The following is an 18,177-nucleotide window of genomic DNA, read 5'->3' as shown; positions in this document are numbered from 1 at the left end:
AATGTAGCGCTGTAGTTGGGGTTTTTTTTCCAGATCAGGAGCTGTGATGTCATTTGCAAAATAAGTGCTGGTCCCTCCTTTCTCTGGCAAGTAAACGAGCTGATAACAAGCATTTCAGAATTTCTTATTCTTTGTGCCACATATTCATACAGGAAGTCAAAAGAATAAACAGAACAAGTGCTGGTTAGATGTTTCTTTTCTCCCATGGGATTTCTACTTCAGACTGGATCCTTTGCAAATTACTTAGAAATCTAGCTAAAACCCTAAAAGTTTGTTTCAACTAGCTGAAGAACTTTGTTTTTTTTTTAAAGAAAAAAAAAGTCAGAATATATTGTCAGTTGAACCAATTCAATGGGAAATGAGCACCACTGGTTTCAACTGAGGTTAGTCTGAGGTAAGTATGGATAGAAGTACAGGCTTACTTCATTGGATATAATATTGTTGATGTCTGTCTATTCATGGCAATATGAGCTTACCTAGTTCAAAATTTACCACTTTACTCATGAGTGCTGAGTGAACATATTCAGAATTAACAAGATTCCGATGCTCTCTGAGGCCTTTTTGATCTTTTTCATTGGTTGATCAATGGTATGTGGAAAGACCTTGGTATAATGGGCCAAGAAACGCTACATATGAAACAAGAGACGCCATAGCTGGGTACTGGGAGGGGTGAGAGGCTCAGAAAAAACCCTCCCTAGCTTCTCAGGCTGTAAAGGAGATGGCGGGAGAATTGATACTTGCAAGATTCTGTTAAGACAGCTTTACAATTAAGTAAGGCTGACTGCGTCACAACTTTGTACATACTGTATATTGCATGCTAGCAGTCTATGCTAACAATGCTTTAGGGTAGTTTCATTTAGGGCTGGGTTGAAAACAGTTGCCTCATTTGTGTACAAGCACAAAACATCAACATCCAGTCACCTTGATTCCCCACTCTGATTTGTCTCTATGATATCGTGACCGGATTGACTATACATTGATGCTGTGACACCGTCATGTAAGTTCTAGGAATTCTGACTGAAATCTCTAAGCTAAAAAGAGGTACAAACATTTTTATTTGTTTGTTTTAAGATTCCAAAAAGGCTGCTGACTGAGAAGTGTGAGAAACAGGAAATTGGGAGGCAGTAACGTATTCCAGGAATTATTTTTCTGGTTATTATATATTTATAACTCACTCCTAGACAGGATCAACACTAAAGACATAGAAATCTTCTAAACAGCTGATCCCTGGTATGCCAAAACAACAATAATGACACTATTTCTTCCCCTCTTATGAAAGTGGTTTGATGATATCTCAGAAGGGGGTCAAGATTGGAATTTTAGCAAACATTTATTTTTATTGAGGGATTTTTTTTAGCAGGCATTTAAACTATCAGTGCAAAATATCATGCCAAAGACCATCAATACCTGTAGACTAGTTTATTTTCCTGGGATTTAGAAGAATCTCTTTAAATAGGATTCATGTATATTTTGTACATGAAAAGGAATTCCCGGTAAAAATGCCAGGAGTAACTTTAATTTTTATTAGTTTTTTTAAATCCCACTTTTATTACTTTATAAGTACCTCAAAGTGGCAAATATACATAAAACTCCTTCCTCCTCCTATTTGCCCCACCATAACAACCCTATGGAGGCGGGTTGGGCTGAGGGAGAATGACTAGCCCAAAGTCACCCAGCCGGCTTTCATGCCTAAAGCATTATATTAAAGTGTACATTATGAAGTTTGCTGCATGATTGTTCTTTGGGGAGGTGAAATAGTTTGATACAACACTTTATTTTCCAGTCCACTGAACAACTGTACCTTTTCACTTGACAAATAGGCTCCAGGAAATTAAGCCCTTAGGAGATCATAAGATGAATGATGAAGGAGAATTTGTGTAGTTGCCAAGCAGATCCTTCTTCTCCACCTCTTTCTTCCCATACCACTTAGCCTGATAAAAATGTTTTGGGAAACTCAAAAACATGCAGACTTTTTTGTGCTATATTATTTGGTCCTGATTTCTTTCGTGACTAGAAATTCTCTAAAATGCCAGTGGGCTTATTTTTTCCTTTTGCAGAATTGTCTGAATTCACAACTCATTAGTACAAAACATATCTGATTAGGAAGAAAGGGTGATATGGAAACATTTCAGGTGGGGGACTATGAAAAACATTTCTGAAGTGTTTTAGTGGCAACTGTTGAAAACTTTCAACTATCTTATACTAGGACCACTTTGATAAATACTCACGGAAATAGAATTTCTGTCATTACAATATAGCAGGGCTAGGCAATTTAGTGGGACTGTAGAAGTATCCCTTGAGAATCAGATGCTGTGTAGCTGCAGAGTATCAGAAACAGACCAGCTGGTGGGGGGATCAAGAAGGTTTGGAGGAACCAGGCTGGCTGCATTGGCAGTGGATGTGGGTTTTAAAGTTTACTTTAGTTTGTTTTGAGTTGGGTGAGGGGAGTTGGTGGGTATGAGAATGGCATGGACCTGGAACAAAGGGATTGGAGAACTGGGGGGAGGGAGAAAGGAGAGGGAAGGTGGTATGATTGAAACTGTGGTGGGCAGGGGTAAATATGTTAGGAGGTAACTATACTTATTAGGTGCTGTGAATGCTGATCTCTTAGCAGCTTTTAATATCATCAAGCATGGCATTCTTCTAGACTGGCTGTGGAGGTTTGGAGTGGGAGGCACTAGCTGTTCACTTCCTGCCTCAATGGCCATTCCCTATTGGTGCTAAGAACGAGGAAGTCATATCTGCAGCTCTCACCTATGGAGCGCCTCCAGGTTCAAGCCTCTCAGCCCTCCTGTTTAACATCTACATGAAACCATTGATGAAATCAGATGTCAGTTTGGAACTTTATTTCAGTCATTGACCAATAACAGTGCATTGTCACTATGGCGGTGATACCCAATTGTACATCTTAACTTGAGTGGTGCAGTTGAAGCTGCCAATGTAGCGGCCCTGTGTCTGGAGGCTCTGGATAAGGAGGAACAGACTCAACCCTGACAAGAGTGAATGGCTAAGTCTGAGTTATTTTCATCTTTAATTTTAGTTTGGGTTGTACTTCTCCATCCAAGACTATTGTGCAACTTGGGGAGGGGGGGTTCTCCTGGAGCTGCATCTTTTCTTTGACCAGAAGATCCTTCAGATGGTCACTCATGCCTAGCCACTTTGCAATTGAACTATTGCAATGCACACATTTTTCCTGAACATCATCCAGAAGCTACAGCTGGTCCAAAATGCAGTGGTGCAGATAGAAATGGATGCGTGCATTACACCTGTGTGATATCACTACCTCAAGAGCTGCAGCTGGCTTCTAGGTGCAATTCAAGGTGCTGCACATCTCCTATAAGACTCTTCATGGCACTGGGCCTGGTTCTTTGTATCTATTTAGTACAATTGGGCAGAGTGGGTGTATTCCAGTTCTTTCAGTTAAATGTCATCTTGTGGGATTTAAAATGCATGCCTTCTCTGTTTTGGTGCTTGTCCTCTGAAACATCATAACCCCAGAAATACATATGTGTCCCACCCTTAAATATTCTATAGGTTTCTGACAACCTGACTCTCTTCCCAGATCTGGGGTTAGAGTGGGACCCCTGGCCTTATTTGGTTATTTTGTCTAGGCTTTCTTGTTTTTCTTTTATATTATGTATTCTTTTAAAACTGTAACTCACCCAGAGTCATTTTGGAGTTGCTACTCTCTAGAACACAGAACTGGGTTCTACAGTTCCTGAGACATTCAAATGTATGTGTATGCATGCCTGTGTATTTGTATCAAAGGTCCTGTTTCTCTTCTTATTAAAGTTCTCCTGGCTGGCTGGCTGGCTAGCTAGTTTTTCTTAACCTTGTAGGATATAATGCTATCTTTTTTCTCTTTAATGGGTAGGTCTATTTAGAAACGTCCTGGAGAAGCATATATCAGGAGAACTCTGGTAGTATCTTTTCCAACTAACACATTTTAAAAAATCAACTTTCATAAACTCTAGCTCACTTCATCAGAATAATGGAGTAATTTAAATTGGGGGGGAGGAGGAAAGGAGGCTTCACCCCTATTTAAATGCTACATCTGTTTAACCACTCCACACTTCTGATGAAATAGCTGACAAAAACTTATTCTTTTTAATAAAATTTCTTAATTGGAAAAGGTGCTATCAAAGTTCTGACTTTTAGTTACCGTACACTAATAAAGTTGTCCTCCTACAGTGTTTACTAAATAACATAAGGAAAGAAAAGCAATAAATAAATCAGGAGCTGGTGCTTATTTCTCCTAAGGAAGAGGATACATCGGTAGAGAGATCAGAGGAGAGAAAAAGAATGTCAAAAGGAATGACTTTGGGGGTGAGGAGAAGAATCAGGGATACCCAGGAATACTTGTGGGGAATCTCTAGCAGGTATCTTTTATAGGACCAGTCAAACTTAGCTGCCTTCTCAAATGGAAGGAGCATACAACCAATAGTATGTCACAATGTGGAGTCTCAACCCACACCTTACTCATCTTGGTCCAGAAAAAGCTCTGCCGATGTTAAGCAGACAATGCTTGATTTGGATGTACAAAACAACAAGTCAAAAACTCTACCACAACTCTAGAGACTTTGGCCTCTAAACATTGTGATCATTCTGTCCCTGCTCCTCATAAAAGGGAGTTCACATTGGCAAGATCACTTATTAGGAATACCTACCCATGTGTTGAGTGATGGAGGTTGAGGCACTTGTGCATGTTTTATTGAACTGTCCTTTATACCTGACCTGGTGTGCAGAGTTAATTTCTCCCCCTACCTAGCCAATGCTTGGGCTGGTCCTAATAAGAGATTGCAAGTTTTTTAATTAAACGATCAACCTAGTGAAATCTCCAGGAACATTGCCCTTTTCTCCCCTTACTGTTAGGAGGCACCTAGTTTGAGTTCTGTCAAGAAAATAATAGATTTTGATAAACATGCTAGTTTATGAAGTTTGATTCTGTTATGATTTCTCTCCTGGCTTTATTGCTTTGTGTAATATTGTTCTGTTACAATGTAAATTTCCAGCCTACAACCATAGAGTAAATCAATAAATAAACCTAAATAAATATGTGTGTTTTAATTGCATAGAGTTAGCAATGGATGAATTAGATCAATGAAAATACTATTAGAATACACAACTATTGGGATCATTATAGTCCTAAGAGAAAAAGAGAGATTTTTTTTGCCCATCACAAAAAGAAGAATGTACCAACTATCTACTTTCGTGTCATCCTCAGGGCATAGCAGGCACTGATGTAGCGAAAGAGGCCTCTGACATCATCCTGACTGATGACAATTTCTCCAGCATCGTCAAGGCGGTGATGTGGGGTCGCAATGTTTATGACAGCATCTCCAAATTCCTGCAGTTCCAGCTCACTGTCAATGTGGTGGCCGTCATCGTAGCCTTCACTGGGGCCTGCATCACCCAGGTGGGCTGCATTGCAAGATGGAGCAGTAAATGGAAGATGAAGACCTAGATCAGTGGTTCTCAACCTTTCTAATGCCGTGACCCCATAATACAGTTCCCCGTGTTGTGGTGACCCCCAAGTGGGTGTGGCCACCAATAAGAGAGAGTAGGACAGCTAGGGAAAAGGGAAAAAATGGCGGACAGCGTGGTTTGGCGACCCCCGTGAAATGGTCGTTTGACCCCAAATGTGGTCCCGACCCACAGGTTGAGAACCACTGACCTAGATGGACTAAAAATTGGAAAAATATACAATGGGACATTTGGAATTATCTGTTCCAGCTGTTTCTCCCATCTGGGGGGGGGGAGTATGTGAGTGTGTGTCTTAGATGACTGAATAGAAAATGAATATTCAAAGATGAGAGAGATTAAAAGAAGGAGAGAGAATCCCTCATGAAATCATGATAAAACTCTGCTCCATGCAAGAATACAAAAGGATTCTCAAATGAGGGCTGTCCAGTGCAGGTCCCATTACCTCCCTGAGTAATTAGTTTCACCACTGAACTTCTCTTACTGGCAAGAAGGGTTTCCAATTGTTCATTAAATTTGTCCAATTACTCACAATTTGTTGGGTCAGTCCATTTAATGATTATGTACTGGAATTTGCCTTTCTGTAACTTAAATCCATTAATCTTCCCTCTGAGATGATAGAAAACAGGTTTTAGTATTCTTCTGTGCAACATCATTTGGAGAACAGAATACACTGAACAGTAACAGTAACACATTTGGGGGAGAAACCCTTGCAGTTGGTATGGCAAGAGTTGGTACATTCCAGTGACTCTTTGACTCTCTACCTAATCTATTTTTTTTTTCATTTTGACTGAAGAAGTTATTTGAATGAGTAACAAAACGTCTCAGTTTCATAAATTTTGGTTGAGTTGCCATGATTTAACTTTTTTAGATCCTTTGGCCTGGATGATTGAGTCTTCATTTACACTATGAAACTACATTCTCATATTTGGCTGAGGGTGGGGGATTTATAAAGCCACTCTAAAAAGGAAATGCATATGTCTTTTGTGATTCCCACATTCTTGTAACCTTGCTGTGGGAATTCTGGGAGTTGAAATCCACCCATCTTAACCCATCTTAAGGTTGAGAAACACTGCTCTATGGCAAAATTCCCTGATGTCAAGGGCCATGTGGACAATGGACAATGCAGTTAGATAAATCAGCTTAAAATCGTCCCAAGACTTGGTCAGTGGATCTTGGTTCAGTCCACAAAATCGGTGATAGATACATGAAATTATTAGGTGGAGGGGAGGTTGTTGCCACACAATCTGCTATTTTCTGCAAATGACAATCTTGAGTAAACGGTCAGCAAAGCATTTCCAGCTAACAAATATGCATGCAGGCATATAAAAACTAGCTACTTCTCACTCTTTTTAGATGTATTTCTTTCTTTAAGTTTAGGTTACACCTAGAGTCAGACATGCTTCAGCTCCAATTATTCACAACTTGTGTTATTGAGTCAGTCCATTTAATGATTATATACTGGATTGAGGAACACACAACAGTGTAGAGTCAAATAACCCCCATGAAATTTAAAGCACAGATGAAAAGGGTAAAAAAAATGCCTTCATCTTTCCCTGCTTTGATTAGAATTGTGATGAAGCTTGACTCTATTTTATTTTTTTATTTATTTCACTTTCTTTCCATACTACCCTTCAATAAAGCTTCCAGGGCAATTTACAAAAGCTAGTTAAAATAAATAATAAAACATGACAACATGTAAATAAAACTGAAAAGAAAGCCTGGGAAAATTAAAAACTCAACACAGTCTCTTTCAGGTTGCCCTCTAGGTGATCCCAGATGATAAGGGCAAAATACGTTGTAGAAAATGTAAAGAAACAGGATACAGATAGTTCTTGACTTGCAACAGTTTGTTAAGTTACAACAGCACTGAAAAAAGTTTTTCACACTTACGACCTTTGCAGCATTCCCATGGTCCCATGATAAAAATTCAGATGCTTGGCAACTGATTTATATTTATGACGGTTTCAGTGTGGGGGGTGTCATGTGATCACTTTTTGTGATCTTCTAACAAGCACTTAAACTCAGTTAACAAATGTCTCATTTAGCCACAGAAATTTTGGGGTCAATTATGGTCATAAATTGAGAACTACCTATATATTTTATCCTTAATTGACCTCACTAGAATGTTGGGGGGTTGTTTTTTAATAATCCAAGCAACGTTTTGAAAAATAAAGAATTAATAGTTTTTTTTCTGGTTGCAGTGAGACAGATAGTAGCAAAATCCTGGAAATCAGGAAAGGATCTGAATAACTCTAGACGATGGCAGAGATGCTAGAAAATCACTCTAATGGAAAATCCAACTTAAAAAGATGGTAGTGATGTATGAAGATAAAATACAAGATGATTTTTTTATTTCATCTAGTTTAAACACAAGCATAATGATTGTCTGCTACCCAAGTCCAGAATTCTAAATAATTTAATTAAATAAGGCTATTTGTATTTTGCATGTATATATACTCCACTGTATTATCATTTGTTATTTGTTAATAAATTTAAATTTTAAAAAAATTTAAACAAACAGATGGTGAGGGCAACTGGACGAGACCTTCCAACATTATCATGACTATACAGGTAGTAAAGCAGATTTTTCTTTCAGATACTTGATTCCTAAATTTCCACCACTGGTCATAGCTTTCTCCAATTGAGTATCTGTACAGGTGTGTGACAAATCCCAAAATTCTGTCCCCAGATATAAAGATTCAGAAGAAGGCTTCAGAAAAAGCCTCCTGGCAATTCCTTCCTTACCAATGAAAAAATCTGGCTGTTTGCTGGTTCATGGAAATACAGTCAAAACTAAAACTTGGACTCCTACATAATATTGTGTGTGTGTGTGTGTGTCTCTCTCTCTCTCTCTCTCTGTGTGTGTGTGTGTGTGAACATGTGCCTTCAAGTCAGTGTTGACTCCTGGTGACTGCCTGGACAAGTCCCTATAGTTTTTTTGGTAAGATTTTCACAAGTAGCTTGACCTTGTCGCATTCTTAAGAAACAAGAGTAAGTGACTAGCCTAAGATCACCAGGCCAGTTTTGTAATTAGGGCAGGTTTAGAATTTATGGTCTAACCTGGGGTGTTAACCACTACATCAAATTGACTTTTCTATAATAATCTATTGGGATATAAAGTGGTTGGACGCTGGGAAATAGTTGAATACTTCCAACATGTCCCTTTCATCTCAGCACATCTTGCCAAAGAGACTGTGAGAATCGTGCTTGGACAGGAAATTAATTTGGGTTTAATCAGAATGGAAAATGATTTTTGAAAGATTCCATCTGTCATGTGTAAGATTTTACTGAAAATGAGGTTGACCCCAAATTCCACCTCAATTTAGCAATTTCTCTTTTAGCAATGAACTAGGGTGATGGAAGGATTCAAGAGTGGGGATGACAGTTTCACAGACACCCACACATACACACCCTTACATACCCATGCACACTTTATTCCTATAACTGTCTGTTGCCTTAGTAGTTGTACAAAGATATATATATGGTATATCCACATACATACATACATACATACAAAGTGTCCTCTGGAGATATCCTGGATTATCCACTTATCTCCCAGTTAGTAGTACCTCTCATAACTTTAATCTCTGAATTAAATGCATTTATTGCCTTTTCATTTCAGAAAAGTGTGTGTGTTTGTATGTGTGTAAAAATAATTAGATGAACATCTGTTAATGTATACTATTAATTTAACTGTAAAACATTTTTTTAAATGATAAAAAATTATGCTATATTAGAATTAGCAGAATGAGCTCCAGCAGCCCCCCGTATTAATAGTGGGTGTGTTGACTGCTCTTCCCAATCATTTGCCACACTCTTAAGTAGTCATCTAAAAGGTTGAATCATGGCAACTGGACCAAAATTGATTAATCTGAGATGTTTCGCTTCCCATCCAAGAAGCTTCATTAGTCAAATTAAAAAAAATAATTAAAAAAAAACTCTGCCTATTTTTTTTTTTTATTTTGACTGATGAAACTTTCTGGATGGGAAGTGAAATGTCTTAGATTAACCAATTTTGGTCCAGTTGCCATGATTCCTTTTAGATACCTAAATGATTGAATCTTCATTGACATTTCTAAGTAGTTATCTTCTTCTTCTTCCTCCTACCCCCCCCCCCAAAGCATCCTTCTTCCTTCTGCTCTACCACTCAAGGAAAGGAGCACAAGGATTGTGCTAACAAGGATAGGCATTGCACCCCATCCTCCTGTTTCTCCCATAAAAAGGGAAAGAATCTGCTTATTAACTCAGTGACAGAAACATGCTGCAAATATTGAAGTAAAGATGTTCTCATTTGCACTATTGTTGTACTGAATCACTCTTTTAATCCAGATTATTACATATCAGATCCTAATTAGACTGTGAAAAGCAGACTGAATCAATAGACATTTGAAATCTGTACACCAGATCATAGCTCTGGCTCATCTAGCCCAATGATTTATATTCTGATATTAGTGTATCTCACAAATCTCCAGAGTAGAGTGAAAGTGACTCCGTTCAAGGCAGACACTCGGTTCCCAACTCCTTTTTAATTTTAACACTACTGTAGAGATTTCCAGAGGAAAATAACAGGCAGGAGATATTATAGGTAAAGAATAACTTTCTCCCTACCTGTCAGTTGTACCTTGCAAGTTAATCCCAAACTGTACAATGCAGTACTCTGTTCACTGTCATCTTCTATTTAAAGGACTATCCAATTCAATCCAGTTTAAAATAAAAGAATAATAATGGAGCACAAGAACAAGTCTTTGGAGCTGTCCATCCACAGGTAAATTCAGGAAAGCAAGACTTGTCTTGTTTTGTCCTTTCATTCTTGATGGATTCCTTCTCCTCCTCCTTTTGATTTCAAGGCAGCTATTCATAAGCTTAGCTCTTAGCTGAAGCACAGACACAGGCTGAAATTCAAAAGTAGTCTGACAGCAGCTTTTTCGCCTTAGAAGCTAACCAACGTGCTACCAGATACCTTCTGAATTTTTATTACCATAGAGTAGCATGGCTGCTCTCCCACAAAGCCTCAGTCTCTCTTGAGATCTTCTGCCTGGAATTGCCCCTTATGATGATACATAGATCAATATATTGATGATGTTCACCTAATACACCTCAAGTACCAGAAACCTAGTACTGACTGTGGGTTTTTTTTTTTAAAAAAGCCTGGATTTGTGAATTGACCCATTGTTGGTAGCAACAGAAAGTTTGTTCATTGGTATAATGTCTTAAGGTGGATAGAGTATGCTTAGTATGCCTGGAGGTGGATGGGTGTATGCTTCCTTCACTTCTGGGAGATGTTACAATTTTCCTTCTCGATTTCTCCTAAAGGATTCTCCTCTCAAGGCAGTACAGATGCTATGGGTGAACCTCATTATGGACACATTTGCTTCCTTGGCCCTTGCCACCGAGCCCCCAACTGAGGCCCTGTTGCTGCGCAAGCCATATGGACGCAACAAACCCCTCATTTCCCGGACCATGATGAAAAATATTTTGGGCCATGCTGTGTACCAGCTCATTATCATCTTCACTCTCCTCTTTGTAGGTGAGTTTATAAGTGAACTATAGAAGAGTAGAGGGTAAAAGGTTGGAGATCTCCACTTACTGTCCCAGAGGTTTTCTGGATTTCTATGGACTAGTTTTGCCTCATCATGGGAATTCAGTAGTTATGGCTATTCACATCTCTCTTCCAGCGATATCTTATCCCTAACTCCTAGCATGTGAGGGAGAGTTTTACAGCCTGTGCTACTTTGGGGGGGGGCAAATTTAAAGGGAAGAAATGAGAGAAAGGGGAGAAAAATAGTTCCATAGAGCCACCTGTTTGTCCTGTAGCATTAGGGCTTACAGACGAGGTAACCTGTCCTCCACTTTTGAGGAAAAAAAGATCAACTTCACAAGGTATAAATAGAATCAAACTTTAGTTGGTGGGGTTTTTAAAAAGCAAGAAATAAAAAAATATTTTCAAACTTTAACAAAATTAGGGATGGGGGGGGGGTCAAAACAGTATTGCTAAAACCACAGTCCATATTTTGAAAATGCTACTGGAAAAGGATAAGCTCTGATGAAGAGGCTGCTCCTCTAAACTAAGAAGCAGTAAAGATATTCCAAGTTAAAAAGTTGATGCAAAAATGTTCCAAGTTCCAAGCCCTAAGCGACTGAGCTTGTATAGAAACAACAGATACCAGAGATGATGAGAATTCACTAAAACTAAACCTAGCAGAATTCTTAGCTAACCTTTTCCCCATTTCTCTAAAGAATAGACTGGGCTTGAATCAAATTCCTTTGGATTCAACTGTTAACTGGAAATTCCATTCTAATCAGAGCTGGAGGAAAAGCTTCGTTCCTTCTCTCCCATCCACCATAACACACGCGTACACATTCCTTTTCTCCTGGAGTACTGCCTGCCCTTTCCAAGAGAACCAAAACTCTTTCCCCTGGAAAGAGAGGAGTTGAGGGAGAAGCCCCCTTTGTTACATGCTACAGTAATTAAATCCCTCCTACAAGAAGTTCTAGGATTCCAATCCCAACACATAGATTTGAATGCCTGAGCTGGCAGCTTGTCATCTGTCATGAGGGGCTGATAGATAAGCAGCAAGAGTGAATCTGGGGTGGGAGCTTACCTGTCCATTCAGTACAAGACCAAACTGGAACTTTGGTGGAGAGATGAATTTGGCTGGTTGGATTGGGCATTCTCGGTCCATGATGCATTGCTTTACTCCCTTTCCTTATCTGCAGGAGAGGTTATATTTGACATCGACAATGGCCGCAATGCTCCCCTGCATTCTCCGTCCTCGGAGCATTACACCATCATCTTTAACACCTTTGTCATGATGCAGCTCTTCAATGAGATCAATGCCCGCAAAATCCATGGAGAGCGCAATGTCTTTGATGGCATTTTTGGCAACCCCATCTTCTGCAGCATTGTTTTGGGCACCTTTGGCATACAGGTATAAGCTTGCTGCAACCAGCTGTGAAAAGATGGATGGATGTAGAAAAAGAGGCAAAAGAGGCGTGTACTTCCTCTTTCTGTGGACTTCCACAGCCTGGAAGTGCTGAGCAGGCAACTCTCAGATTCTTAGCCAGGATGGTCAGTGCTCCCATCCTAGTTAATCCCAACACATTTAAGGGTAGCTAGTCAGGAAAGCTGATGTATAACTATAAATGAATAGTTCAGTAGCTGAACTACTGAATAGTTTAGTGTGTCTCTCTCTCTCTGTCTGTCTATCTTTCTGTGTCTGGATCTGTGTCTGTATGAAATGTGAATGTTTATGCATGCTTCAGTAGATCGTAGTTTCACATTTCACATATAGACAAAGTAGACATATAACTGCCCTAAGTATGCATCCTGACAGTGAGGACTACCACTGGGGGGAAAGACAGGGAAGACAGGGAGAAGCAACGCTGACAAAAGATAAATATATTAAAATACAAATATAGTATAGTATAAAGAGTAAAGATTATCATCATGGAAATAATGCACGAATGGTTACCTGGACAAATAGACACTGAGTCATTTTTTAAGCCCAAAGCAACAAGATAACATTGGGAAGAGAATCAGGCAGATGCTTTCCTGACTCACAGTAAATATAAAAAGTGGGAGGAGGGGCAGCACAACCAGACTTGCAAGTTTGTTATTACAGCCAATGTCTATTAAAGTAACTTTAACATCTATCCATGCATCCATGCATCCATGTATCCAGCCATTTACCAGCCTCATTAGGTAGACTAGAGCATGAAATGCTCTGGTCTACCTAGTGAGGCTGGTAGATGGGTGGATGCATGGATGGATGCATGGATTATTTGTATTTAGACAGTTTGTCTCAGAGATTTTACCTGCACTGAGCTTTATGGTCTCCACCTCAGACCTTAGGTACTTCTTGCCCTGCAACACATAATATTTTGGTCCTTTGGACCTTTGTTTCCAATCCCTTTTCTTACATTTACCTGATGATTTGGTTCCTCAGAACCTGGATCTGTTCTGATCTGTTTTTTTGTCTTGCACATGACCCTGATTTTTCTTCTGTCCTGTTCAGGCAAGCCTCTTCTAGTACTAAAAAGCTGGCTCTCAACTTACCATCCCTCTCTTCCCCCCACCCCCATCCCACAGATCGTCATTGTGCAGTTTGGGGGAAAGCCATTCAGCTGTTCTCCACTGAATGCAGAGCAATGGCTGTGGTGTCTTTTTGTGGGCTTCGGGGAACTTGTCTGGGGACAGGTAAGGAAATCATTTTCATTTACACCGGTATATGCTCTACCTTACTTCTCCATCTGTACTGGTGTTTCCTTCCAGGTTTTGTTTTCCGATTTATGCCCCAAAAATATGACACAGGAGAGAAGAAAAACTTCTCCTAATCATTTTTGCTGCACCATTTATAGACTTGTATACCTCTCTCTTTCCTCCCATACTTGTCTATCCCACCTTCCTTCTTTTTTTTTCAAGTGAAAGTTTTAAATTTCAAATCTGTCCATAGATAAGATGCGCCAGATTTATAAAACTTTTTCTGCTCCTTTTCACCCATTGCCCTATAGATTTACCTGAAATTGTTATACGACTTTTATATTACATCTGTATGTTTTTGTAATGTGGTATAACTTAGAGTACTTCCTAATTACCTCTAGCATGGAATATGTTTTTTTCCACATCTATGGCCTATTGAGCTGTTGTTTTCATTAAACAGTCTAGGGTTGCCCCATGGTACATTCCTATTACTATTTTTTTTTTCCTGAAAAATGTTGAAACTGAGCAGTAGATTTCTTCTACAGAGAAAAGACTGAAAAGTAGCCTAGGTGATTTACTCCCCCCGCTGCAGGTCATTGCCACCATCCCTACCAGCCACCTTAAATGCCTGAAGGAAGCAGGACATGGTCCTGGTAAGGATGAGATCACAGATGAGGAAATGGCTGAGGATGAGGAGGAAATTGACCACGCCGAGCGGGAGCTGCGCCGTGGCCAGATCTTGTGGTTCCGTGGCCTCAACCGCATCCAGACCCAGGTATGAGACCGTGAGGAGGGGCCTCCTTGCCTCTGACTAGTGCTTCCCTCCCCACCCCCTTGCCCAATCCTTCCTTCGCTTTAGCGGTGACTTGAAGACCAATCTTTCATCTGGTTATCTCCTACCCCTTCCCAGGACATGGTGGTTTCACCCTGATGCTCATGCCTGGTGGAGAGAGAGAGACCTTTAATGCCAGGCTTAATTTCCACACTGCCTTGTTTCAAGAGAATAAACTAAAGAATGCCGCACTTGGATGCATGAACAGGGGCAGCGTATAGAAGCAGAAATGGGATGATGATTTTTTTTGTTGGTTGGTTGGTTCGTTGTCGTTGAGCTACTTAAAAATTGTCCAAGAAAAAGACAGGAAATCTGTAACTAAGACAGTAACAACAATTGTTACAGTAATACCACAGCCATTGTAGTACCAGTACCAATAAGAAAAAATGCAGCAAAGTTAGTGGTAGTAATTTCTACAGTACAGAAACTAGTTCATGCTAGTTTCTCATAAGATAAATGGAGAAAAGAATCTGAAAAAGATGTCTTGTCCAAGGACATCCAGTATGAGTATGGCAACAAACTGACTTAGCTCTGACCTCTCAGTTATTAAGCCCCACTATGTGGCTTGTCCATTTCCATGGAGAAATATGGTGATAATAGTAAGAGCTATATAACATGTACTGTCCAAAGCACCCCAGATATAATGCTGTTTATGGCATGTTGTAAATGTCTTTGAGGGAGCTTGATCCAAATGTCCAGGATAATAACTGGAGCTGAGGCATCATGCATAAAAGCCTGCTGAATCTTTATTCTATTACTTCACTCCTTGCTCATGTGCAGGTTCAGGATGTCACAAACAGCAGGCTGGTGTGTTAGTTCACAAAGAGACCCACTGTTGGAAACAAACCCAGTTTGCAGCTTGTATCACTATAAGTACCTAGGACATAATTGGGCATATTCCTTGCACAAGTATAGTGAGACAAAGTGAAGTGAGTTTAGGCTCCTTCAAAGCCCTTCTTTCTTTGGCTGAAATGGATTTTAAGAAAGAAATATTTGCATATGAAAGACAAATCTATGTTTATCAGTTGAAAATGAAAGAATACTGGGGAAGGTAAAATATTATAGCTATATCTTGACTGTCTTCTGGGTAAAAAAAAATGGCCACTCAGTCAAATTTTGGTTGAATCCCTGAGTATCAAATGAGAAGCAGGAGAAATCTCTCTGCTTACACAGTGTTTCTTTTTGTGATGGCGAGCTTCATGGAATACAATATAATGGATTAAAATGTAAGCATGGGCTTTGCTCTATCAGTAAGACAAATTCCAAATTGTCTCAAAGCCAGAGTTCCCAACTTTTCCACAAGAAGTCTGGATTAGATGCATGCTCCATCTGGCATTTGTAACTTGTCTGATACAGCGAAAGCACACTCCATTTTAGAGGAAATGACATTTTGACAGAAAGAAAAAAAGGGGGGAAAGTCTAGCAACTAAAGGAAAGAAGTCGGTCTGTAAAATGTAAACAATAGCACTTTCTCCCCATTGGAAATCCTTCTGTTCAGGGTGCTTCCCCACTGATACTTATTTTGGAATTCATATAGTCAAACTTTACTACCTGGGATGGAGATGGGGCAGTTATCAAATATCTATATCAAATTCCTGCTGTCATATATTTTTCTCATGCCTCTTTTATGTTCTTTTGAAAATTCATGAAATTTTATTTTCTTCTTTTTGTAAGGAGTGGCACAACAGCACAATCTCTCAAATTCCCCACTTGTTTTTAAAGAGGTGTGCCTTTGATGAGTACAGTGATGCTTGAGATACAGTAGTTAATGCTGCTCTTTTCTTAGTAGTATATTTCACTATTATCTTCTCAGATAGCTGTTTTGGCAGCATTTTATTTTTTGCCTTTACATTTGGACTAAAATCCATTTCAGCTTTTCTTTTTTTAAAAAAAAAATGCAATTCAATAAACTTGAAACATTGTGTCAGTTAGCATGCTAAAATGAATTTATAAATACATGACTTAAATTGGCCATTACCCACACCGTTAAATTACATCTTCTAGTAGATTAAAAAAAAATTGAAATGTCTCCCCATACAAGTATCGTACTGCCTAAAGGTTAAAAAAAAAATCAGTTGCCACTCAGCATATATTTTATAGCAGAAAAATAGTGACTGAATAAGTTTAGAATCCTGCAATTTGGAAGCACCCCCAAATAATTCTAATTAATAAGTAATTAGTAATTAATTTGATTTACCTAGACTTATAATGATCTGTGTTATGCATTCCTTTTAAACAAAAATTAAACCAAGGATTATCAGGTACATAAAAGTTGCACTCATAAATTTGTGGGGAAACTCAATGCAATCATAACCCTACAACAAGATAAGGTCCCTGGAGGATGGGTGGAACACAGAACTCATCTGAAGGTAGGCTATTTATAGTATTTGCACACAGGTTCGAGTGGTCACCAGTGGTCCATGTGAGCGGCATGATTCCAAAGACCCCCATGTCTGGCTTCTATGTTCTAATTACATGCTTTCTGGTTGCAGCCTTTCCCCACCCATCCCTTCCCATTGCCTCCCATTGCCTCCAAGAGGGGGTGGGACATGTGCCTTGTTGCAACTCTTTTATTTTTTCTTTTAGCATGTAAAAAAATGTTCCTGCCTTAAGAGTTGATGCTCTTGGATCAAGGAAGTTCCCTAGCCAGGAGCATGATGAGAAATGACCAGTAGCATGTGATGTATCAAAACTGCTGTTGAATGATTCAAATGAAATGATGGCTACTCAAGCATCATGTCTTTCAACCCTTCCCCAGCAACAGCTCTTAATCACTGATGAAGGGTGCTCATCAGTGGTGGGATTCAGCCGGTTCACACCACTTCAGCAGAACCAGTAGCTAATTTTTTGTTGTCCAAGACCAGAATGGTCTTCCGGAAGCAAACTGGACATCCACACAGAGAACTGGTTGTTCACATATTTGAATCCCACCACTGATGCCCATGTGCCCCATCTTTCATGACAGAACCCAGGAATCTGGCTCCCCTCCCAATCTTCCCCCTCGGGGTAAGAACCAGGGCTTCCAGGATGGAGTGTAGAAGTTTCAGGCAAGCTTAACCCCCAGTTCCTTTCCTTCTAAGAACTTCAGTGCAGACCCCTCATCTCAGCCTACTAAATCAACTTTATCCCCTTGAGATGTAAGTTGTAGCAATAGTGCCACACCCATCTGAAACATATGAGTCAAAACAAGAAGGCTGATTAATCAAAGGAGAGGGGAGCAGGGAGGTTCCTGTAGTTCAAAATGCCTTGCACCAAACCTACTGGTATCCAATTGGAAATGTTCCTGCTTCTGCCTGCTCATATCATTTGCACCAGCAGGAGATCAAGAATTCAAAACTGGTTTGTGCCTATGTTATATCTCCATTCGAGCCAAGCTGACTGATTTATCTGGATCTATATGTCTAATTTAACCAACATGTGACCTCATAAAGAAGTTTTAGGATGTGCCAATATAAGTGACATGTTTCCTATTGCAAAATTGGGGAAATGAAGCTCAAACAGTGATTTGGCAAAAGCCATTCTGGTAAGTTCATGGGTCTTTCCCCATTTCTGATGTGCTATTCAGCCATCTACAGTACCAGTCAGCAGATAACAATACTGGCATGATATTTGCTGAGCCCTTTGTTAATCCCTATCTCATCTCTATTCCCAGTCTCTGCCA

General features: G+C 39.6%; 1 protein-coding gene across 7 annotated transcripts in view; it reads left to right on the top strand.

Annotated features, from left to right (window-relative positions):
- The window catches only part of ATP2B3 (ATPase plasma membrane Ca2+ transporting 3), a 129,005-nt gene that overhangs the window by 94,745 nt on the left and 16,083 nt on the right, over nt 1–18,177 (top strand). For all 7 annotated transcript variants that reach the window (XM_039361337.1, XM_039361338.1, XM_039361339.1 and 4 more), the window contains 5 exons: nt 5,225–5,416; nt 10,798–11,011; nt 12,202–12,413; nt 13,574–13,681; nt 14,277–14,459. In XM_039361337.1, the coding sequence (XP_039217271.1) occupies nt 5,225–5,416; nt 10,798–11,011; nt 12,202–12,413; nt 13,574–13,681; nt 14,277–14,459 (909 nt within the window). The remainder of the gene's footprint in view (nt 1–5,224; nt 5,417–10,797; nt 11,012–12,201; nt 12,414–13,573; nt 13,682–14,276; nt 14,460–18,177) is intronic.

This window comes from Crotalus tigris, unplaced genomic scaffold (genome assembly GCF_016545835.1).
Source record: "Crotalus tigris isolate CLP2741 ecotype Arizona unplaced genomic scaffold, ASM1654583v1 scf7180000019254.217656, whole genome shotgun sequence".
NCBI classification, from domain to species: Eukaryota; Metazoa; Chordata; class Lepidosauria; order Squamata; family Viperidae; genus Crotalus; species Crotalus tigris.
Note: the sequence above shows the minus strand (reverse complement) of the source record. Positions and strands in the feature narration are given on the sequence as shown.